Source organism: Lissotriton helveticus, chromosome 3_1 (genome assembly GCF_964261635.1).
Source record: "Lissotriton helveticus chromosome 3_1, aLisHel1.1, whole genome shotgun sequence".
Taxonomy (NCBI): domain Eukaryota; kingdom Metazoa; phylum Chordata; class Amphibia; order Caudata; family Salamandridae; genus Lissotriton; species Lissotriton helveticus.
The window spans coordinates 1,662,197,904-1,662,224,559 of NC_136061.1; the positions used below are offsets into that span (position 1 = coordinate 1,662,197,904).

The following is a 26,656-nucleotide window of genomic DNA, read 5'->3' on the forward strand; positions in this document are numbered from 1 at the left end:
TAAACATTCTACTTTAGATGGGACCATTAGGCAAATTATTAATTCTAATTGGCACCTACTGAACCTGAACAACGCTCAACAAAAAATGTCCAAACCTATGTATGCGCACAGGCGCAATAAAAACCTGAAGGATCAAATTGTCCGCTCAGATTTAGTAAAAGTCCTGAAAATCCACCATTTGTGCAAAGGTCTTTTACAAATAATAACCCAATAAAAGGCACATCGAGTTGTGGCTCATGCAAGTCATGTAAGAATATCCATCTCGGAGAGACAATGACCCTGAATGAGGTTGAAATAAAAGCAAAAGACCTATGGACATGTAATACACAAAATGTGGTATATCTTATTACATGTCCTTGCCAGCTAGGATATGTTGGCGAGACAGGAAGAGCAATAAAAATTAGGCTGACCGAGCACAGGTCAGCAATAAAAACGAAAAAAGTGACAGCACCTCTAGTTAGCCATTTTTAGGACTTCGGACATTCTCCAGAAGATATAAAATGGCGAATTCTAGAAAAAATACAGTTGCCAAATGACAAAGGAGGGGAAAAGATTAGGAAAAAGCGAGAACTATACTGGATTTTTACCCTTAATACATATGAACATGGCCTGAACTTAGAATGCCCGTGGGTAAACGCTATAATATGATGAAATTACCAAATGTAAGAGCAGATCCCTAAATAATCGCATGAATCAATGTATAAAAATGTATAGTTAACTCCATCTTAATAAAATGCTTAATTGACCATCAAAACCCCTAAACGTCTCTAGTATGAAGGTATTAGGGATTTCAACCTAAATAGATAAGGTACAAACCGATTCACAGGGAGGAAAAGTGCATTCACCAGAGCACGCTGGGAGACGCTGTACTTTTTCATTTTTATCCCACAACAAACAAACAACATAGGCGAATAGGAAACTATAGCTTTAAATAGGGGAGGAGCTTTAGGGAAATGAGGTCATAGAGGTAGAGTATAAAGACCAATTGGATTACAGTGTATGAATCCCTTCGTTTGCCGCCGTTACAAGCCGCCCGGTGATTGGACCATTGCATGAGGAAGAAAGAGCGCCAAAAAGGTAAGCCTGAAAAGAAATGGTGTTCCTGGCCTCTATTTGCTAAATGCAATAGTTTTAGAATAGCCCGCATACTGATAGAACTATGTTTTAAATTTCCCAGGTACTTCCCAGGTACTCTGCCAATAGCTTAGAGTCCTGCTAGAAGCGAGCGCTCAACAAAACAAACTGCTGGTCTCCGCGGTCGGAAGGGAAAAACGGAGAAACCCGTCTGACGGCAGCGCTGTCTGAAACATTTAGAAATCTGAGCGGCTGTCATTCGTCTAAAAATAGATTCATTGAGGTATGAACACAGGTTTTTTTTCCCTTGTCCCACGGGGCACCGACAGGAGCGTGTTTGAAAAGCTAGGTCAAAATAGTTAAACAAGCTTTGCATTTTATTTTTTGCCCAACAGTTCCATGTTGACGCTGTAATTAGACGGGGGGAGCAGTAATCTTTTATAGACACCGCGTGGGTTAGTTTGAAAATCAACCAGTTACTGCCCTATGGTGAGCTGCTCTTCATATTTGGAAAACCCCTTTTTTGACGTGGTGAGAAAAATACTATTACAAGCACATTTAATTGTACCCAAAATAAAAGATCTGTGTGTCATTATAACGCTTAGTTCTTATGGTTTCATCTACAGCCAAGAGGCATTTTTTTACTTGAAGTAACCCTCTGAAAGTGTGAATGCAGGCTAAGTGAGATGGGAGCAGTGGATCCTTAACATTGAGGTATGCAATCTGATATAAAGAGAGAATGAGTATATTTAGATGCCGCTCTCTATCGTGCCAATGGAATAAACAGAGTGAATATTAAGGAATACAAAATTATGTCCTCTGCAGGTTTCACATGCCGATTTTAGGGAAAGAAAATAACGGTGCCTCACTTACTCTGTTTTTTAACTGAAGAGATCCACAGATGACCCGTCTAAACAGAGGTCTATGTCAGGTAAAGACATGGGAAGCTTAACATTTTGGGAAAATATGAATAGGTATACACCAATCCAACTGCAACATAGTAATGGCGAGAATATAAATGTAGTATCAGTTACGTGGAGTACTATAGGATAGGATAAGAGTTGTTGGTGGCGTTAAGGCCAATATTTGAATCTCTTTGAAAAAGATGCCTGAAGCTTTACATCTGTAGCTGTAAATTCTCTTTTTTTCATTTATCTTGCTGCTCAAACTTTCTTTCTGGGTTCTCCCGCGTTTTCTTGATAGAAGGGTAAAAAATTGAGGTTATTGAATGAAACTTGAACAGGATTTTTAAAGAATGTTAACAGTGGAACAAACGCATACTGTAGACAAAATAGATCATATCAAAATTGTAATTGTCTAGGCCTGTTCACCTTAGGATACCTCCTGTAATAATGTATCTCTTGTACACTTTGCTATGTATTAAGTAAGACTCTAGAAAAAATAACGAACTGCACTAGATATTCCCATGCTAAATGAAGTGAATCAAATAACAGAAATGAAATGAATAATTGTTCTGGGGTTCGCTATCACCTATTGTGAATGAACAAAATGAAACTGTAAACTGTGACACTGTTCGGAAAAAGAAAAAATAAGAACTAATATCATTTTGTTCTTTATAGATAAATTGGCTTAAACTATAATTGTCCTGAGGAAGACACCACGACGTGTCGAAACGCGTTGACTCATATACAACAGCCACAGCAACAATAGATAGGACATGTATCATTGCCCGTCTAATGTTTTTTAATTTGTGTTTTCTTAAATATAAAAAATATATCACTTTTTATCAACAATTAATCAAAATTGTATATTTACATTGTAAAAATGTATCTCTGTTTTTATTAAAATACACTATTTTTGATATCATTATGATTGTTTGTGTTATGGTTTAAGTTCTCTTATTTTTGGGAATGGTGCAGTTTAATATATAGCTGGTGTTTTGTTATATAGATAGCCTGGGTGTTTACCTTCACATTGTATGTTTTCCCTGACCCAGGATTCTCATCCTTACCAGGGGGCCCTTGTTACTTCACAAAAAAAAAAAAAAAGGTATATCATCGGCAAACAGATCTGATGGAAGGAAACCTGGGGGGAGCCCTGAGATCCCTGCGGTCGAATGTAGCCTTCTGGCGCTCCCTCAAGCTACCAGTGATGGCAAGAGTGGCGCTTTCTAAGATGGTGGTGTTACCAAGACTTTTATATTTTTTTGTTAACGCCCCAGTGGTGATCCCGAGGAGTTGGTTTAAGACCCTGGACTCACTACTAAGGGATTTAATGTGGGACGTTCGGCGCAACAGGGTCTCTTTGCAGACGCTACGAGTGCCCTTGGCGGGAGAAGGGCTGGGAGCCCCAGATCTTGAGGCCTACTATTTGGTGGCACAGCTTCAGTAGCTGGTAGATGGAAGGGGGCTGGAGACGTTGACGCTGCAGGCTCAGACCTCCCGGGGAACCCTGCTTGCCAGACTGCTTAATCCCTGCCAAAGATCAAAAATATGCGTGTACTTCTCGGGGTGGCGGTGGCGTGTTGGGACAAATACACCAAAAGGGTTCCGGGTGTGTTGCTATATGCACCAAATCTACCCTTACGGGAATTCCGCAGATGGGAATGGGCCCTCCCTTCACACAGAACCAGCTACGGGGCAGGGAAGAGGCATTGAGGGGGATTGTTACCAGGACGGTGAGCTGCTTACACTGGAATATTTGTTAGAGTACCATGATTTACCCCCGGGACGGTTTTTAAACTACTATAAAATAAGGGGGGGGGGGACGCTGGCTGAATTATTTGGCAAAGGCACGGGAGAACCTGCCATCCATGGGACCCTCCAAGCAATGGTGACGCTGGGGTCTGCAGGACATTTGGTGTAATGGCTCTACCAGGCAATAACAGAGATGTCATCTGCCCTGCATACAGGAGAAGTGGGAGGGCTCGCTGGGTAGGCAGCTATTGGAGAGAGAATGGAAGAAGGTCCTAAGGAGCCCGAAAAAGGTGTCAAGGAATGCAGCCTTTAAGCTCATACAATTTAATATATTGAATAGAACATACCTTACACCTCATCAATTGAATGTAATATACAAGAGAGATGACCTGACTTGTGCCAGGTATATAAGGCTAGATGCCAATTTCGATCACTTGATGTGGTCCTGCCCGAAACTACAGCAATTTTGGGCCACAGTAGTAGAGACAGTGAATGGGGTCCTGGCCAGCGATATGCCATGTTGTCCGGAAGTATGCCTACTAGGACTGTTTCCGAGGCCGAAATCCAAATGAATGGGGCACAGATTTGTAGATCTGGCCTTCCTGCTGGCTAAGCGGAGAATAGCCCTACGATGGAAGGCGGCGAAGTGCCCACTAACAGCTGACTGGGAGAAAGGTGTTGACTGCTGGGCTAGAGCAGAGGAGAGAGCTTTGATCTGGGAAGACAAGATTACAAAAAGGCGTAAACACTCAGCAGAACCATAGGCAGAAATACTGAGAGCTTAGGATACCCATAACGAGACTGACCGAGATTTATAGATTTCTCTCACTCCCCCTGTCCCCGTCGCCCCCCACAACCCCTTGGAGGCCTCCCCTCCTCTCCTCCTCCCCCTGGAGTTCCCCAGTCCTCCGGGGGGACTAACCCTCAAAAAGCAGAAAAGAAAATGCAATGATTTACTTTTAGTTTTAGTCGCAGTTAAGATTGGATAGGTATCTATTGATTCACAGATGCCTTAAAGTTGGGGTTTCTTTTTTCTTCTCTTTGATCTGTATAATAGCACACATACCAACTCATAAAGGGCATAAATGTGAGAGAATGATGCACGGGCAGTGGACACAACTACTCCCCGTAAGATATCTTGACACAACAAGATTGGGAATTGATCCTTGAGGTTGGTCTACTGTTTACTTAACCCTGAGGACTATCATAGATGTTGTGAAATCTCTTTGATGTTTGGAATATGCATATATTGTTGATGTTGCGAAAATGCATGGTTTGTATTGTATTAAATGTCATAAATGCCAATAAAGATACTTAAAAAAGAAATGTACGTGGGCATCCCTATGTGGGCATCCCGCTCCTTGTGGGACTCCGATACGAGTAGGAGAAAAAAGTCAAGCCAAGAGATGACCTTGTGGCCTCGGAGTAAACGGTGTAACTCCGTTCTCCTGGCTGCCAGTCCAATGGCGACAATAAAACATGTCAGTGGGAACATGGCATTGGAGTGGTAAAGGAGCACAGGGAACATCACCTGCCATGTTCAGCTTCCTAGCCACACCCCACTGTCTATATTAATGACGATTTTGTTTGGTGGAGGAAGTTCTTGACTATTGCTCAGTCAGGATGGCAGATCTGTGTTTTGCCTGTAGAGATGGAAGTCTACGGTGTGCTGCGTTTTACTGAATGAGGTGGTGTAGGAAGTCTTTTTCTCTTTGTGTACGAAGAATTCTCCTCAGCGAGCAGCAGCCACTGAGGCGGTGGGTAGTCCAGAGCCGTGGACTACCCAACTACCTCAATCTGAGTATGTTAGGCTCAGGTAAGGCATATGAAATGTGTTCAAACTCCTAGCATAGAATTGTACAATGGTTGTTCAGTCCAACCATTTGACCAACATAACATAATATCTTAACGGGACCCACAACCATTTAACTACTCTCTCATGACTCAGTCTCAGACTTTCTTTCAAATCGCTTAAAGGAGGCTAAAAGTAGCACAAGAAGCTCAATAAGTACCCATAAATATAGGACAAGTTACTTACCTTCGGTAACATCTTATCTGGTAGAGACATGATCTAGCCGCAGATTCCATACTTTTGAATTTCCCAGGCGTCAGACTGGAGCCAGAACATTTTTCTTCGAACAATACCTTTCCGCGCTGGTAGGTGTCGTCGGTCGGCTCAGACTGACATAATCATCATCGTCTCCGCCACTGTGACGTCCGCATCACCTATATAGGTGCCACCTCGGCGCGCTGATGTCAGTTACTTTTCACTACTTTCCACGCCAGGAGCACGGAGCCACGAAGTGCACTGACATTGGTGTTTTTCTGAACAACTGGGGCCCTGAAAGGGACCAACCCTAACCTTAAAAACCTGTCCACAATGCATGGAGGATGGGCGGGTCGGTAAGGAATCTGCTCTAGATCATGTCTCTACCAGATAAGGCATTACCGAAGGTAAGTAACCAGTTCATCTGATAGACACATCTAGCTGCAGGTTCCTTAACTTTGAATAGATACTCCAGCAATACCATCCCCAGAAGAGGGACTAGAGACAAGTTTAGACCAGGTACTCCCGCAGGATAGTGCTGTTAAATAGGCCATCCCAGCAGACTTGACTATCCAGGCAATAGTGTTTGGTAATCATGTGCAGGGATTCCCAAGTTGCTGCCTGACAATTCGCAAAACCGTGGTAGCAGCCTTAGCTTTGGTGGAACGAGCCCTTAAGGCTTCAAGAGGCGGTTTCTTGGCCAGAGCATAGCAAATTTTGATGCAGAGGACAATCCATCGTGAGATAGTCCTCTTCTGGACCACACAACCTTTCTTTGATCCATCGTACACCACAAAGAGTTGGTTGTTCACCCGGTCACGGTAGAACGGCAATGCTCTTTTTTGGTCTAGTCAGTGAAGTTGCTCCTCTTCTTTAGAGGGGTGCGGAGGAGTGGAGAAAGTGGGCAAGGTGACCGACTGCCCCACGTAAATTGGTGTAACCACTTTCGGTAAGAAAGCGGACCTAGTGCAAAGCACCAACCTATCAGGGAAGAGGGTCAGGTGAGGAGGCTTGAATGAGAGAGCCTGCAATTTGCTCTCCATCCTGGCAGAAGTTATTGCCACTAGAGAGGCTGTTTGATAGTACGCAGCCAGAGGGGGCCGTTATGCAGAGGTTCGAATAGCGCACACATCAGTAAGGTGAGAAACAAATTAAGGTCCCAATAAGGTATGATTAAAGAGTCATGTATAAACATATGTACAAGACCCTTAAGAAATCTATTTACAATTGGGGATTTAAATAAAGAGTGTTGGTCTGGCAGCCAGAAGAAGGCAGACAGGCCCGAAAGGTACCCTTTGAGAGGGCCCGAAGCAGAGCCCTGCTGGGCAGGGGTCAAAATTAAGAGAAGGACTTGAGAGAAGGAAGCAGAAAGAGGATCAATAGATCTTTCTGTACAACATTTTACAAAATTGATGCCACCGACAAGCATAGACCATCTTGATAGAGGGACACCTGGCTGCCAAAATAACATTACAAAATTCGGGAGGAAGGTCGAATGCTGTCAACTGCTGCTGCTCAATTTCCACGCAGGAAGGTGTAGAGTTGACAGTTTCGGGTGGAGGACCCTTCCCCGCTGTTCCGACAAAAGATCCTCCAGAAGGGGCAGCCTGATCAAAGGATCGATGCTCAGTTGGAGAAGCTCGGGATACTAGACTCTCGGTGCCGAGTCTGGAGCCACAAAAACGACTTGTGCCCGGTCGCTCCTGATCTTCTTGAGCACTCTGGACAGGAGTTATATTGGCACAAAGGCGTACCTAGGCCTGAGCTCCGCTACGAGATGAAACGTGTCGCCGTGTGAGTGCTGCTTTGGAAACTCCAGCGTGCAAAACTGCTGACATTGCACGTTCTCAGTGGAGGTGAAGAGATCTAACCAAGGCTCTCCCCACTGCTGAAAGAGACCTTGCACCACCTCCAGATGGCCATTCGTGATCCGCTAGGCATCGACGGCTGAGTTCGTCCCCCCTGGCGTTCAGAGAACATACCAGGTGTTGAACCACTCTGCTGTTCCTGCCACATCCAGAGATGCAGGGCCTCTTTAAAAAGGGTGCATGGCCTCCATCCCGCCTTGTTTGTTGCAATACCACATGGCGGTGGTGTTGTCCGTGAACACTTGAACCAGCTTTCCCTTGATTGAAGGAAGAAAGGCTTTCAACGTCAAGCAAATTGCTTGGAGCTCCAGCAAGTTGACATGGAGTCCGAACTCCGCCGGAAACCAGAGTCCTCTGGAGTCCCAGGAGTGACGCATCTGTCGCTGCTGTGTGGTCTTGTTGGGGAAGGGAGAGGGGTGTGCCTCTGACCCAGTTGCGGTCTGTTAGAAACCACTGCAGGTCCTGTGTAGTTCTCTCTGAGCTCTAGACCATGTTGGAGAGATTCCACTGATGCTGCGCCCACTGGAACTTTTAATCCCACTACAGAGCCTGCATATGCCATCTGGCATGAGTCACCAACAGGATGCAGGAGGCTATGAGTTCCAACAGCCTAAAGGTCTGTCTCACAGAAAAAGCAGGATAGAGGCTGAAACATCAGTATCATAGCCTGAATATCCTGGGAGAGTAAGCCCGAAACTGCTCTGTGTCCAGAAGAGCTCGTATGAAAGGGAGCATCTGAGAGGGAGTCAGGTGTGACTTTGGCATGTTGATAGCAAACCCCAGCGAGTGCAGGCGGTCTACCGTAGTCTAGAGGTGGGAGACAACGGTCTGGCGTGAGCCCGCCTTCAACAGCCAGTCTTTGTGGTAGCGGAAGACTGGCACCCCTGATCTCTCCAGATGAACTGCGACCACCGCCATCACATTGGGTAACAATCAAGGGCCACTGGTAAGGCCAAAAGGGAACACGATGAACTGAAAAAGCTTGTGGCCTACCATGAACCGGAGGTTACGCCAGTTGGTAGGCAAGACAGGAATGGGGAAATATGTGTTCTGCAAGTTCAACGTTACCATCCAGTTCCCTGGGTCCAGAGCAGATGGGGCTTGAGCTAATGTATGCATATTGAACTTCTCCTTTTTGAGAAAGTAATTGAGGGGCCATATGTCTAGAATGAGACGAAGGCCTCCATCCCTTTTGAGCACCAGGAAGTAGCGGGAATAACAACCACAACCCACTGCTGGCATCGGCACCCTCTCTATGGCACCCTTGGCCAAGAGAGCCGTAACTTTCTGGCAGAGAAAGCCCAGGTGATCCTCCATCATCCGGGGAATGCGCCTTGGGATGTCAAGGCTTGGACCTTCAAGCTTTCCAGGGTTGGGGGTTGAGGGAGGAAGTTTGGATCCCCTGGGGCGGGGCAGTGGGCATTTATCCTATTCACAAGAGCTTCTGACACATGTTCATGTTATGGTTTTGTTTGTATGGCTGGTATTCCTCAGGGTCCAGGTACCCCCCCCCCCCCCCTTCCTGAATCCTAACCCAAAAGAATAAGGCTCAGGCTCTGATCTAGGAGGCAAGGCTCCTGTCTGCACCAGATAGGGCATTGGGCGACTCGCTTCAGGCTCTGTATTAGAGTCGAGGACCAGAATGTGGATGGTGCCCCCGGAGGCGCCAGGACCAGCAGCATCGGGACCGATGCCAGGGAAGGCTCAGATAATACGACAGGCGCCGGACCGGATCATGGAACGGATTCTTGGGCCCGATTGGAACCAGAGCTGCCAGCACAGGACCAGATGGGGCCCCTTCCAACCCTGCGAGGCCCAAAGGTACACAGTGAAGTTGGGCTGCCCAGATACAAGGAGCATGGCCTCATAAAACTCTTTTAGTTGGGCGGTTGTCGCTCCGGCTCTTAGAAAGTCGGAGAGACGCGGAGTCGACCTAGGTGCAGGCTCTACTGCGGAGGCAGCCTTGAATGTTGACACTCCCTCGTCATTCGCCTGACAAGGACAAGTTGAAGACCTCTTCCTCTTCTTGTGTCCAGACTTACCCAAATGTCCAGAGGATTTGGAGCGGGACGATGACATCTGACTTCACGAATGCTCTTAGGACCTTCCCCTTGACCGGGACCTCGAGTGTTGTGGCATCGCCCGCCGTGCCACCATGAGTTTGAGGCACAGCTCCCGCAAGGCCTAAGGATTCATGGTGCGGTAGTCGGAGCATGACTTTGGGTCACACTTGAGGCACTGCAGGCATAAATGATGCTGATCTGTCACCGAAATCGGTCGGTGACGGGCTCAGCAGGGCTTGAAGCCAGCTTTCCTGGATGATATACTATCCTAACAGGAGGAAAAAAACCTCAAAAGAATCGACAAAAAACTTTGAAGAATTCCATTCAAACAGTGATTGAGGGGTAGCTCTTCTCCAGATCAGCTGGTGGGGAAAGAAAAGAACTGACATCAGCATACCTGGGTGGTGCCTATATAGGTGCTGCAGACATCACTTCTGGCATGAACAACAACACCTACCGGCGAGCAGGAGTACTGCTCGTGAAAAAGCTTCCAGATGGTGGCCGGCGTCTCTGGAACCCCCACCTACGCCAAAAAAATACCGTAAAAATGTGGGTGTTCTTATTGATGAGTCCTTGACAGGCAGGAGCTAATTACTGTCACATGCGGCAAATCCTAGGTCCTGCTTAGACTACTTTAAAAATTCTTCTAAAGGATCCAGTAAATTTGTGTAGGAGCATAGTCCAAACTCTTGTAATTAGCAGATTGGACTATGGTAACACCCTATATATAGGGATGGCTGACTACCTTTTCACCCACTTACAGGTGCTTCAAAATATGGCGGCAAAGCTCATATGCAATTAAGACAATTAAGACAAATATAGTTCTGCCTTGGTTGCCTAAAAATGTCATGCGCATAGGGAACTACATAACTTTGGTCCATTGATTTTTCGTGCTAAAATGGAGTGTTATACTTCTTCAAGAAATCTGAGATCCATGAACCTAGCCCTGGCCAAAACCATACAGATCAAGCCAAAACCATACATATCAAGAACGTTAGAGCCTGTGGCCGATCTTTCACTTATCTTGCAGTAGTCCAATGGAATCAACTACCTTTGCATCTTTGCTGCACTGTCGACTACCTTAGCTCCAGAAAGACGATTAAAACTTGTCTTTTTCCTGATTAATCTGCTGTTATCCTTCAGTCCTTCCCTGTGAATAGTAAGTAATACAATATGTGGCATCTATAGCACCGTGATATCCCCCTGGGGATGACTGTTTGTGCTTTATAAATACTGCTAAATAATAAATAAAAATAAATCCAGTCTGACTCCTGGGAAATTCTAAGGTAAGGAATCTGCAACTAGAAGTCTCTATTAGAATGAAACATCCACTGGAGCACTTCCATGAGCAACAAAGAGCCGTATATGTATCCTGTACTCATCAGAAATGGAAATATAAAGACAGGAAGTCCTCTGCCTAAGAAGTCGCACGAAAAAGAGGGCAACCCACTATTCAAATTGCCTTTGTTACCAGATTAGGAAGGAAAGGCGGCTTCAAGCAGCTTGTCCTATGAAAATACTTTGTAAGGTACATCTTCTGACAACGTCCAACACTCACTTACCTCCCAGGCTGATGTTACTGCGAGCAAGAAAATGTCAGAGTAAAGCAATTCACAACACAAATATTTAGATTCAAATACAACCATCAACCTGGCCAAGAGTATTGAAGCCATAATGAGCGACAATATTCAGTGCATGAGTAAATCGGTTAATAAAAGCCTTTAACAGTTAGGGGAGAGGGGTTGGCCTAACGGCTAAGGCGCTCGACCTCGGACCTGGGGAACTTGGTTCGAGTCTCAGTAACGACGCCAAAAACCCCCTGTGATTCTGGGCAAATCACTTAATCTCCCCGTGCCTAAATTGAAAGTGTGTCCTCATGTAACGTAACTGGTGCTATGTAAAGCGCTCTGATAACTGATTCGGTTCGGTTCTAGTTCGCGCTATATAAAACTCGGCAAAAAAATAAAAATAAAAACAGTTGAAACACCATCAGAATGTCCTACGAAGATGGCTTTATCAGGTTTCATCATAAACTTCAAAAGTGCCACCACTTAACCGCTATTGGTTGACTGAGCAGACCTTCCTTGCAAAGCTGTAAAGAAAAACCCAATGCTTCAGCCAAGAAGACCTAAGCAAATTAAAATGCCTCTGATCAAATTCACAGGACCTCAACCACTGCATTTATACTGGTATATCAAACTCCTCCGGCTGACACGCAATATGAAATGGAGCTTTCATAAGACAACCAATACTAGCAGTTTCATCCCTTCAGGAGCAGGACCTCCAAGTCAGGCCATAGCAAATTTTCTGCCTCCTGCATTGTCTAAAATGTAGTATTTACCAAATCCTCAATGACCATTGGAAGATTTACCAAATGCAGGATGCCATGAGGTCCGATAATCTGAAAAACTGTACTGTCCGAACCCACTCGAAAAACATAAATATAGAAACCGTATATTTCTATGATTTGAAACCTCTTGCCTCAGCAAAAATGGATTAATGGAGAAGTGTAAGCCACCAAACAGTACGTTTAATTTCCCTGGTTGGCATATTTTAGAGAGCTCGAAGAAAGTTCCACTTTGTGTAAGAAGTGCTAGCAATAATGTTGGATGGAAGACAACCTTCAGGAGCCACCCGTTTAAACAGGAACATACTTGTATTACCAAGAAATACAGACATGCACCCTCCACCAGCAAACTTGTGAACACTACGGTGGGTCTACTATTAGAATGCAAAGTTTCAAATATCAACCAATAAATGTACAGTTGTGTGCTTTTGTAAATTCATTCCATACGCCGCTGTTTGTCCTAAACCAGCTTCCTGGCCATTAGGCCAAAGATCCCCTGCTTTCTCTACCATCTGCCAAAAACAATACCGGTATACAGTCACCAAAAGCATTCCTAGAACTCAAAGCCAAGGAGCAAGAAGCAAAGTCTTTCTGCCATCTCATCTTCCCTTTTGGATTGTCTATCAAGAGGCAAAGCTGGAAAGCAACAACTGGAAAGCAGTAGTACGTCCTCTACCAAAAGCTGCATGAATTATCAGAGAGGATTCACAATATACAACTATTTATATTTGCCTAACCCACTCCTACAAATACCAGGCACTGAAGCTGGCTTTTCTCACATATCAGCCACAATGAGATTGTTAAAAGCTATGACAATTGGCATACAGAGTTAAATATCAGCTACTTTTTTTTATACAGAACAACTCTTTATGTAGCTTGAGGCGCCTACTCCAAATTTGTAGACTTTTTAACAGGGCATGAACTATAATCAATTTAAGGCATGGTTTGCAAAGTCATAAATCCATTCTATCAGGTTAAGAGTGCAGATCACTTGCATACTGTAATTTCAGCAAGATTCCAGCAATGTCCTCTCTCTTATCACCTCGCTACTCAACATCAAGGAATGTGCATTGTGCAAAAGGCAGGCCCTGTCACCTGTAATAACGTTCCTCAGGCTGGTCATGGCAGGAGTATCATTTAGTTACCCTAGGAGGCACACAGTTTTTGGGTGCCGAGGAGGGTGATGAGGTCTGGGGCAACAGCATCGAAGGTAGCAGAAGCTGATGATCCAGAACCATCAAGTCCCCTATAACAACCCAGCCCTTCTGCTTCACAAAGATGAAGCCTTGTGCAACAACATTGTTCCTCACCTAACACCTCATAGCTACTTCCGTGAGCTCAAATATACATTAAGCGAATAATATTCCGACGTGTGCTGTCCTGCCAGCATAGATTCACACTGTGGAACAAGCAAGGTGGAGAATGAAGCAGCCACTGCTCTCTCAATTGGATTATAGAGTAAAGGATCTCTCTTTTACAGGTCTCAAATTGCACCATTTAGAAAGATACCTGCACAAGAGCCAAGGCTCTCTCCACATCGGATATCGAACTCCAGGCCCTCTCTTAGAGCTGTTCGCCAAATGACGTCAGAATAAGCTATGGTTATTGATAATACCCGGAAAGAGACTATTTTTAGAGGAATGTTGTGTTTGGGAGACTGAGATTTATGTCAAGACTTTGACTTCTATTTGTATTCCTTTCTGAACTTCCTAACAACACACAGAGTGGTAACAAATCTCTGTTTTTTACATTATATGTTTGCGCAGAACGGAAGCAAATGCATAATAAGATTTTAAAAAAAAGAAAAAATGCCAACAAAATTCAAACTTGTATGACCACTCAAATGGTGGTGGCTACCAGTGAATTCTAGATGCCTGAACCCTGTGAACTGAAGGGTTGTCTGAGGTGGCAACATGTACCTACTTGTGTGTTGTCATACCCTTGGACATAGGCTGTAATCCGTCTAGTCCTGTGACAGTGTGTAAATTATTTCTAGAATCCCATTCTGTACATGAGATATTACAAAGATTAGAAATCTGCTGAGGGCTTAGTGGTCAGTAGAACCAAACGTCCAAACCTACACAAAACACAAAGAATAAATTATACATACTGTATAGCATTTGTATATCTGTGCTGACTTGGGCCAGCAAAGCATCTCTGCGGTTTGCAGACTTCTGCTCAAGTTTCCTCTTTAGCAGGTACTGTCCAAGGGTTTTCTGGGCTCGAAGATGAAGCTCTTTACTCCTCTCCTCTGATAGTTCAGACACCTAAAAACGACAATTAACAAAGCATTTTATAGCACTTTCTTCAGACAATAATCAACACCATGCACATACAGAAGAAAAGTAAAGACTTTGTGAAAACATGAGACAATAAACTAGAGGACTTTATTTAATTGAGGTCTATTTTTTCCGGAAAACCTCTACTAAACATAAAAAAACCTGTGTTCTGCAAAATGGGCACACGTGTATCAAACAACTAATTTACCAGATAAATATAATTTGCGTACCATTTTCTCCACACTTCACTACCTACACCCAAGTGTGCATGCGGCGGTGGTGTTTCTAGACGCTACAAAAGCTTTTGACACCTTGGAATGGCCATATATGTTCGCAATCCTGGCTAACATGGGATTCACTGCTTTATTTATTACTAAAATTTGTCTGCTGTACACGTCCCCTTGTGCCAGGATCCAGGTCAACGGGGTGATATCGGAATCCTTCCTAGTAACATGGGGCATGCGTCAGGGCTGCCCATTGTGCCCACTCTTATTCGCCATAGCAATGGAGCCGCTGGCGGCACGAATAAGACAGCATCACACGGCGCGGGGGATAGGCTTCGCCTCATGCAGCTTGCTAATCCCCTTATACGCGGATGACGTGACGCTGTATCTGGTGGATCCTGAGATCAACCTACACCCGGAGCTGCGTGAATTCATCTGGTTCGGTGGGCTAGCGGGAGTAGGCATAAACTGGTCAAAGTCAGTAATATTCCCACTAACAGATGGCACTCCAAGGGTAAATTCTGAATTCCCATTGCGATGGGAGAATGACGAGGTGAAGTACCTAGGTATCTGGATCAGTCGCAACCTCCAGGAGATATGGAATTTGAACTATGGAAGGGCTGTAATGTGGCTTGAGGGGAAGGTGAAAATATGGGCGAAACTGCCACTGTCCCTTACTGGACGGATCGCCCTGGTCAAGATAATAGTACTACCGAAGTTCTTGTACCTCTTTGTGAATATCCCAATCCCTCTGACAGCGCATTTCTTTGCCACTCTAAAATCCCACCTCACCTCCCTGGTGTGGGCGGGATGACAAGCACGAGAGGCTTGGGACGTGCTATCGCTGCCCTTGCGACAGGGCGGACTGGGGGCCCCAGATATGGGACTGTATGCACTATGCGCTCAGGCCCAATACTTACATTTTTGGGTGCACCCAACTCCATTTCAACCGCATGTGGCCGTGGCGCGAGATAGTATGGCACCTACCCCGCTGGCAGTGGCCATATGTGCAAAGGCAAGGCGACCCAGAGAAGATATAGACACTGCCGAGATGCCGAAGTGGACCTGGGAGGAGTTGCGGAAGAGGGCAGGTGCTCCACTCCTATATGCACCGTCGCTGTCCCTAGCCCAAAATCCATTACTGCCTTGCCTTGAGGGTGGAATTGGAAGGGACGTACAGCAAAGGCTGAATCTTCATACGCTCGGTGTCTTGTTTCCTAATGATGAGTTCATTGCCCCCCCCCGTTGCTGAGGAAGGAACTGTGGGCTCCTTCTCGGACATGTTCTTGTATCATAAATTGAGGTCTGCCTGATGGGCATTGTGCAGTGAATTTCCACGAGCTCCCCCGGTGTTTCAGGTGCTGGAAGCGGTGGGGGGCTCTCCATCTCCGCGCAAATTGATCACCAGGATATACCGGCAGATGCAGACAGCGGCGCCTCTAGTGCAGATCACAGCCTTGGAAAAGTGGAATACTGAGCTCGACCCCCCGCTCACTGAGGAACAGTGGTCCTTCTGCTGCGGGCAACTGTCTGAACTGTCCCCAAACTACAGGCTGCGGTTGATACATTTTAAGTACCTGCATCGTTTTTATAGGACTCCGATAAGCTTGCGAGGATGGGTCTCCGCGAGAATGACCGTTGTTGGAGATGTAGATACTCCCCAGCTTCATTTTTACACATGGCATGGGCATGTGAGCGACTAGCGGACTACTGGGCCCCGGTGTTTGCAACCATTAATAGTGTGCTGGGTCGGGCTGACACCCCGTCCCCTGAATTAGCAATACTGGGATATGTCCAACACACCCCACCCAAGTCTCGAAAATTGCATGCTATGCTGCTGTTATATGCTAAACGACAGGTGGCCGTAAACTCGGGTAGAAGAAGGGTGCCCACAATCAAAACTTGGCTTGCTGATGTCATTTATGGTCACGCACAACTGGGCACCTTTTGGGAGCTGATGTCTGTGGCCTCTAGGCCGCGAGATATATGGGAACCATTCCTGCAGTGGAAGAGAGACAATGTAAAGGAAGCTGACAATGCTAGCATAGTGGGCGAATAGCTGAGCGCTCCTTCAGACACGAGCTATTGCTTGATATGTGCTGTGCCGGGAGGGATTCTAAGGAGGTGGGCGTTGCTAGGGGGGCTGTGAGTTTATTGTGCACTATTACCTGTTTATTATCATGTATTAGCTATGGTTACCTATTTAATACCATGTATTGGCTATGGTTCTTCCCTATGTCCTACGGGTAATTTGAGGAGCGGACTATCAACTCTACAGCCATTGAAGAACGTACGATATCTTTCCTGTCGACGGCGTAACACTCTGATGTGATTATTGTTTTACACTGTGAATGTAACTGCGCACTTTTTTGAGTTATTGCTCCTCTTTATGTACTGGCATTGTAAGTTCTTTTGTTCTGTTGTTGTATATGACTTTAAATGCCAATAATTAAAAAAAAATGAAAAAAAAATGTATCAGATAAATATTGATGACTACAGATGTATAAACCTTTGCAAACAGAATAGTATATATACATATATATATATGAAGTCCTAGAATCCTGAACCCCGCCACAATCGCTGGTGTCTCCACAGGTACAGATCACAAAAACGCCAGAAAATTGCAATTCAAGTGGTTTATTTCTCCATTGTCTCCAGCATGACGCGTTTCGGCTGCGTCACCGCAGCCTTGTTCATATATATATATATATATATATATATATATATATATATATATATATATATATCCAACGGAACAGCTTCGCTCGTCTCCAAAGAAGTAAGGGCCACACCGATCCAGTAAAGTAAGTAAAGTAAGTGTTGTTTATTTGGGCAAACAAACAAGTATGACGCGTTTCGAGGTATCTGGGGAGAGGAGTTGGCCTAATCTCAAATTCACTATGAAGTATAGTCAGAACACCTTAGACTTCCTAGACATTAGATTAAATGTCATTGAGAACCAGATTGAGACTGAAATCTTTAGGAAGGAAACAGCTGGTAACTCAGTACTACACTCTACTAGCTGTCACCCCCCTAGCTTCAGATGGGCAATCCCCTATGGCGAGTTCTTACGCACTAAGAGGAATTGCAGCTCCCAGAAAGCGTTTGTACACCATAAAACAGCTATGCGGGAGAGGTTTGCTGAGAGAGGCTATCATCAAAATATGCTTCAGAAAGGTGAAACTAAAGTCTCTCAAATAAGCCGGAAAGATGCTCTATTCCAAGCACCCAAGAGTAAACATGACCCTTCTAACACACCAATAAGGCTGATCACCACATACAATACCCAATCCCCTGAATTCAGTAAGATCATAAGAAAAAGATGGGATATCCTTTTACAGGATAAAACACTGAAGGATAGAATAGGACAGCATCCATCAATAACCTACAGAAAAAATAAATCGATCAAAGATTTAATTGTACAGAGCCATATGGACAAGAAAAAATCATGGCTGGAAACAAAAGGGGGCTTCCAAAAATGTGGAAAGTGCAAGGCCTGCAGATATAGTACGAATGTCAAGGAGGTAGTACTCAGCAGGGTAAACAAAAAGTGGAAGATAAACAAAACTATCCTTTGCACCACAGACTTTGTCATCTACGTAGTAACGTGCCAGTGCGGAAAATGGTATATTGGGTCGACTACTTTCCCGGTAAAAAAGAGAATCCTGGAGCACTGGCGTGCCATTACTAACAAGGATTTCTCATACAGCACAGCCAAACATTTCTACACTCATCATGGGGGAGATTGGACAAAGGCAAAGTTTTTTGCCCTGGATTCAATTCCCAAACATGTACGAGGTGGAGACAGAGTGACAGCACTACACAGAGCAGAGTCCAGGTTCATCTTACAGGCAGGCAGTATCGTTCCAATAGGGATGAACGTTGATGAAGAAATGTATGTCCATTTATAACATGTTTTCTGACCTATGAGCCTCCCTACCCTTTTCCCCTTTATAAGGAACTCTGAATCTATGATTATGTGATTTTAATTATATAGTTTTCACTGTATCTAAATTTGTAATTGTGTGTAAAAATGCAAGCATCTTAATTACCTGGAAGATTGAGACCTACAACCAGAACCATCATTCTGAGAAAAGACTGTACGGTGTATCACTGATAGATTAAAATAGATAGCCTTGATTGGTAAAGACTTATAAATAATCTCTGTTCTCTTTTTTCTATATCTTTCATAGACTACTGGCTGTGAATGGAGCACTAAATATGATACGACCTTCAATCACGGATTAAAGATATGGCTATGAGCACTTCAGTAATCCACCTAACTGTAAATATTATTGTTATGAGCACGGCTCTATATGGAATTCAAAATATAGATACCCTGTGCCAATATTGATCATCTTGATTAAATAATAGGTGGGATGATATGTTGTAGGTAATGGGTTATTAGGTTTTCATTCTGATTTAGTATACCCTTGCTTAAATGATGAGACAGTTTTCTTAACATTTAGACCAATGTGACATGATCAAAAAACATAGAATGTATATTATTACTAGAATATATACCGATAAGGGAACAGTTGCTTTATGTGCAAAATGCCAGACTACTCTGTTAGAGGTACTTTACCCGACTTGGTTTTCCAACGTTTATACTGCTCTTATAAATAGATATATCCCATTACTGATACTGTCTCACGTAGGGGCTTATTACTTGTATATACTTCGGTATCCCTTCGTATAATAGTAATGATCGTTTGTCACATGTGGAATAATTATCATGAACTAATTGTCGTTTTCTTTTTAACACTGTCTTCAACATTTTCTTAAATTTCATCTAATAGAAATCTCACTTGGGTACTACACCCCTAATAACGTTTCTCAAACCTTTTGCCTTAAAACAAGATATTGCTTTGCATAAATCACACAACATTGTAATTGTGCCCTACGTTTTTTAAACACTAATGAACGTTGTTTCAATATTATGATTTGTAGTGGTACAATTGGGAACTCTGTGTGACTCGAACACAGAGTCTCTCTACAATGTTTATTATTTTGTTGTCTATAAACACAGTAAAATGTCCGTGGTGGTCATGTGACCAAGAGCCTGTGCGCTCGAAACGCGTCTTCTTTGTGCCCAATAAAGAAAAATTGGAACAGTACCTGGCTGGTGTGGCTTGTCTTCCCTTCGTTTGCTACGTAGGATCGAGTGAATATATATATATTAACAGTGAACAAGGCGGCAACGCCGAAACGCGTCTAAGCAGACACTGATCCTTGAATAAAAGTTTGGATTCAGACCCACGGAGTCAGCGCCTTCTTCCAATCGTACAAGTATGGTATGAAAGAATATATATATATATATATATATATATATATATATATATATATATATATATATATATATATATATATATATATATATATATATATCTCTATATCCAACTAACAGCTTCGCTCGTCTCCAAAGAAGTAAGGGCCACACCGATCCAGTAAAGTAAGTAAAGTAAGTGTTGTTTATTTGGGCAAACAAACAAGTATGACGCGTTTCGAGGTATCTGGGGAGAGGAGTTGGCCTAACGGCTAGGGCGCTCGACCTCGGACCTGGAGGAACTGGGTTCGAGTCTCGGTAACGACGCCAAAACCTCCTGTGATTCTGGGCAAATCACTTAATCTCCCCGTGCCTAAAATGAAAGTAACTGGAAAACGTAAAAATGTAACGTAACTGGAAAAATATGTAAAGCGCTCTGATACCTGATTCGGTTCGGGTCTAGTTCGCGCTATATAAAACTCTGCAAAAAAAATAAAAAATATCCAGCTCTTGGTCATATGTGGAGTGTCTTTAAAATTGGAAAATTTGTTATACACACCGGATGTAATTTGAGATAATGGTCAACTTTTTGTTGCAGCTCAATTCTTTGTGCATCCGAGATTTCTTTTGGTCCTTCCCATGGTAAGTACGCCTCCCTGATCCGCCTTCGTTTTTCCAAAAATCTCAGAACCTGCACACATAAATAAATGTATGAAATAGTCATATCCACATGAGAAGGTCTGTACAAGGTTTGTTGGGTCTATGGATATAATATTCATATTTCGATAATTTCATTACAATTGATAGTTAACAATGAAACTTCTATTTCATGCCTACAAAGTCAGGACTCAAGCTGAATCATACTTGTGTGCAACCTACTGTTAATGTATACAATATTCTGTGGCAATGAAAAGGATTGGGCTCAATTCCAGTGACTACTCCTTTTCTTCTTTGTGTATGATATCTGATTGTGCACTAACAGGTGATAACTCAATGAATATTTAAGATTATGCTTGTGACTAATGATTTGCGTGTTTCAGTTATTAAGAGTTTTTCTCCAGGTTTTGCAACAAAAAAAGCTACAAAAGAAATGCAATACTTACCTGTAACTGCAGTTATCCAGTATTGGTATCTTTCATAGATTCACATGCCTGAATCATTCCCCGTCGTCGGGGTGGGAGTCCCCGGTACATAACAATAGTAATGTCATACAGACATATACATACTAATAGGCCAGAGGCCTCACATTAGTAACCTATCTGAGTGCTTTTGTAACAAGCATTGGAAATGCAATAGGTCTCGGATTTATTTGAGTTAGAGCTAATGGCATTGTAAATGGCAATGTCTTTTAGCCATGTGTTATGGAGTGTATGCATGTGGTGTGTAATGGAATTATGTGGTTTGGATTGGGATTGTTCACCCTGCACACTCACAAATTGTTCACCTTGCACACTCACAAACTGTTCACCCTGCACACTCACACACTGTTCACCCTGCACGCTCACTGTAATCTCCCTGTTTCTCGGGATCGAGACAGTAATAAGAAACCCAACAAGGTATACGTATGTTGCTATGTTCTTGTTTAATGAACACAAGTACACATAGAAAAAAGAAATCAATAGAAAATGCGATGCACAGTCTCGCGAAGGAAATTAAAATTATACGATACCCATCAGTCGTTTGCCCTATTCTCAGGAGGGCCAGGAACCAACCGTCCTCTGCATGAATACCGGTCCCGGTATTCAGCCAACAGAGGACACCGTGCTAAATAACGGCCGACAATGCCGTTCGAGGACGACTGATGGAGTAAGGACGAACTTCAGCGTCCAGGCGCTGTTTTCTGACACTCGACTCAGGAACACCCAGCCGGGCGCTCTACCGAGGGGTCAGATGCGATAAACAAGCCCCAAAACAGAGACGCGGAAACACCTCCTTTGGTGGGCGTCTCTGTTCCAGTCCGTCCAGGGAGCGTAGAAACAAACGCTCCACCCGGACTCCAAAGTGCTATAGTTGAACGAGCAGCCGCTCGCTTCCAACGACGTGTCCCTGACACCAGCAATGTGGACCGCTTCGTGATCCGAAACACCTTTCGGTGTCCCCGGAATCCGCAGAACAGCAAGACCCGAACAAACGGCCGGCCGGCAAGAATCCAAAATATCCGACACTGATCCCTGCGACAAATGCGACTTATGTACGCATTTCCCTGTGCGTGCTGATCGCGCTAAGCCTGCTGGATCTGTGGTCCCTTGTTCGCTCCTAACGCGGCGATCGGCGTCCGAGCCGACAGTTGTAACCCTCGGTGTCCCGCCACGTCCCGGGGATTCTGACACTGACACTCACACAATGTTCACCCTGCACGCTCACACACTGCTCACCCTACACGCTCACACAATGTTCACCCTGCACGCTCACACACTGTTCACCCTGCACGCTCACACACTGTTAACCCTGCACGCTCACACACTGCTCACCCTACACACTCACACACTTCACACTCTGCACTCACAACTCTGCACTCTGCCCACTCACTCTGCACACTCACTCTGCACACTCACTCTGCACACTCACTACTCTGCACTCACTACTCTGCACTCACTACTCTGCACCCACTACTCTGCACCCACTACTCTGCACCCACTACTCTGCACCCACTACTCTGCACCCACTACTCTGCACCCACTACTCTGCACCCACTACTCACTACTCACTACTCTGCACTCACTACTCACTACTCTGCACTCACTACTCTGCATCCACTACTCACTACTCTGCACTCACTACTCACTACTCTGCACTCACTACTCACTACTCTGCACTCACTACTCACTACTCGGCACTCACTACTCGGCACTCACTACTCGGCACTAATTACTCGGCACTCACTACTCGGCACTCACTACTCGGCACTCACTACTCGGCACTCACTACTCGGCACTCACTACTCTGCACTCACTACTCACTACTCTGCACTCACTACTCTGCACTCACTACTCACTACTCTGCACTCACTACTCTGCACTCACTACTCACTACTCTGCACTCACTACTCTGCACTCACTACTCTGCACTCACTACTCTGCACTCACTACTCTGCACTCACTACTCTGCACTCACTACTCACTACTCTGCACTCACTACTCACTACTCTGCACTCACTACTCACTACTCTGCACTCACTACTCACTACTCTGCACTCACTACTCTGCACTCACTACTCTGCACTCACTACTCTGCACTCACTACTCACTACTCTGCACTCACTACTCTGCACTCACTACTCTGCACTCACTACTCCGCACTCACTACTCAGCACTCACTACTCAGCACTCACTACTCTGCACTCACTACTCTGCACTCACTACTCTGCACTCACTACTCTGCACTCACTACTCACTACTCTGCACTCACTACTCACTACTCTGCACTCACTACTCTGCACTCACTACTCTGCACTCACTACTCTGCACTCACTACTCTGCACTCACTACTCTGCACTCACTACTCTGCACTCACTACTCACTACTCTGCACTCACTACTCACTACTCTGCACTCACTACTCACTACTCTGCACTCACTACTCTGCACTCACTACTCTGCACTCACTACTCTGCACTCACTACTCTGCACTCACTACTCTGCACTCACTACTCTGCACTCACTACTCACTACTCTGCACTCACTACTCTGCACTCACTACTCAGTACTCTGCACTCACTACTCTGCACTCACTACTCACTACTCTGCACTCACTACTCTACACTCACTACTCTACACTCACTACTCTGCACTCACTACTCTGCACTCACTTCTTACTACTCTGCACTCACTACTCTGCACTCACTACTCTGCACTCACTACTCAGTACTGTGCACTCACTACTCTGCACTCACTACTCTGCATCCACTACTCACTACTCTGCACTCACTACTCACTACTCTGCACTCACTTCTCACTACTCTGCACTCACTACTCTGCACTCACTACTCACTATTCTGCACTCACTACTCACTACTCGGCACTCACTACTCAGCACTCACTACTCAGCACTCACTACTCTGCACTCACTACTCTGCACTCACTACTCTGCACTCACTACTCTGCACTCACTACTCTGCACTCACTACTCACTACTCACTACTCTGCACTCACTACTCCGCACTCACTACTCACTACTCTGCACTCACTACTCTGCACTCACTACTCCGCACTCACTACTCAGCACTCACTACTCTGCACTCACTACTCTGCACTCACTACTCTGCACTCACTACTCTGCACTCACTACTCTGCACTCACTACTCTGCACTCACTACTCTGCACTCACTACTCTGCACTCACTACTCAGTACTGTGCACTCACTACTCTGCACTCACTACTCTGCATCCACTACTCACTACTCTGCACTCACTACTCACTACTCTGCACTCACTACTCACTACTCTGCACTCAGTACTCTGCACTCACTACTCTGCACTCACTACTCACTATTCTGCACTCACTACTCACTACTCGACACTCACTACTCGGCACTCACTACTCGGCACTAATTACTCGGCACTCACTACTCTGCACTCACTACTCACTACTCTGCACTCACTACTCACTACTCTGCACTCACTACTCACTACTCTTCACTCACTACTCTGCACTCACTACTCTGCATCCACTACTCACTACTCTGCACTCACTACTCACTACTCTGCACTCACTACTCTGCACTCACTACTCTGCACTCACTACTCTGCACTCACTACTCTGCACTCACTACTCTGCACTCACTACTCAGTACTGTGCACTCACTACTCTGCACTCACTACTCTGCATCCACTACTCACTACTCTGCACTCACTACTCACTACTCTGCACTCACTACTCACTACTCTGCACTCACTACTCTGCACTCACTACTCTGCACTCACTACTCTGCACTCACTACTCACTACTCTGCACTCACTACTCACTACTCTTCACTCACTACTCTGCACTCACTACTCTGCATCCACTACTCACTACTCTGCACTCACTACTCACTACTCTGCACTCACTACTCTGCACTCACTACTCTGCACTCACTACTCTGCACTCACTACTCTGCACTCACTACTCTGCACTCACTACTCTGCACTCACTACTCACTACTCTGCACTCACTACTCTGCACTCACTACTCTGCACTCACTACTCTGCACTCACTACTCTGCACTCACTACTCTGCACTCACTACTCTGCACTCACTACTCACTACTCTGCACTCACTACTCTGCACTCACTACTCAGTACTCTGCACTCACTACTCAGTACTCTGCACTCACTACTCTGCACTCACTACTCACTACTCTGCACTCACTACTCTGCACTCACTACTCTGCACTCACTACTCACTACTCTGCACTCACTACTCTACACTCACTACTCTACACTCACTACTCTACACTCACTACTCTGCACTCACTACTCTGCACTCACTACTCACTACTCTGCACTCACTACTCTGCACTCACTACTCTGCACTCACTACTCAGTACTGTGCACTCACTACTCTGCACTCACTACTCTGCATCCACTACTCACTACTCTGCACTCACTACTCACTACTCTGCACTCACTTCTCACTACTCTGCACTCACTACTCTGCACTCACTACTCTGCACTCACTACTCTGCACTCACTACTCACTATTCTGCACTCACTACTCACTACTCGGCACTCACTACTCAGCACTCACTACTCTGCACTCACTACTCTGCACTCACTACTCTGCACTCACTACTCTGCACTCACTACTCTGCACTCACTACTCTGCACTCACTACTCACTACTCTGCACTCACTACTCTGCACTCACTACTCCGCACTCACTACTCACTACTCTGCACTCACTACTCTGCACTCACTACTCCGCACTCACTACTCAGCACTCACTACTCTGCACTCACTACTCTGCACTCACTACTCACTACTCTGCACTCACTACTCACTACTCTGCACTCACTACTCACTACTCTGCACTCACTACTCTGCACTCACTACTCTGCACTCACTACTCTGCACTCACTACTCTGCACTCACTACTCTGCACTCACTACTCTGCACTCACTACTCACTACTCTGCACTCACTACTCTGCACTCACTACTCAGTACTCTGCACTCACTACTCTGCACTCACTACTCACTACTCTGCACTCACTACTCTACACTCACTACTCTACACTCACTACTCTGCACTCACTACTCTGCACTCACTTCTTACTACTCTGCACTCACTACTCTGCACTCACTACTCTGCACTCACTACTCAGTACTGTGCACTCACTACTCTGCACTCACTACTCTGCATCCACTACTCACTACTCTGCACTCACTACTCACTACTCTGCACTCACTTCTCACTACTCTGCACTCACTACTCTGCACTCACTACTCACTATTCTGCACTCACTACTCACTACTCGGCACTCACTACTCAGCACTCACTACTCAGCACTCACTACTCTGCACTCACTACTCTGCACTCACTACTCTGCACTCACTACTCTGCACTCACTACTCTGCACTCACTACTCACTACTCACTACTCTGCACTCACTACTCCGCACTCACTACTCACTACTCTGCACTCACTACTCTGCACTCACTACTCCGCACTCACTACTCAGCACTCACTACTCTGCACTCACTACTCTGCACTCACTACTCTGCACTCACTACTCTGCACTCACTACTCTGCACTCACTACTCTGCACTCACTACTCTGCACTCACTACTCTGCACTCACTACTCTGCACTCACTACTCAGTACTGTGCACTCACTACTCTGCACTCACTACTCTG

The 26,656-nt window shown here is 45.1% G+C and overlaps 1 protein-coding gene across 1 annotated transcript in view; it reads right to left on the bottom strand.

The window, feature by feature from the left end:
- IQCB1 (IQ motif containing B1) overlaps window positions 1-26,656 on the bottom strand; it is a 378,653-nt gene that overhangs the window by 15,253 nt on the left and 336,744 nt on the right. Inside the window, exons 13-14 of the mRNA XM_078682448.1 lie at window positions 20,385-20,516; window positions 14,167-14,323 (exon numbers count right to left, since the gene is read on the bottom strand). Coding sequence (XP_078538574.1) covers window positions 14,167-14,323; window positions 20,385-20,516 — 289 coding nt within the window. The remainder of the gene's footprint in view (window positions 1-14,166; window positions 14,324-20,384; window positions 20,517-26,656) is intronic.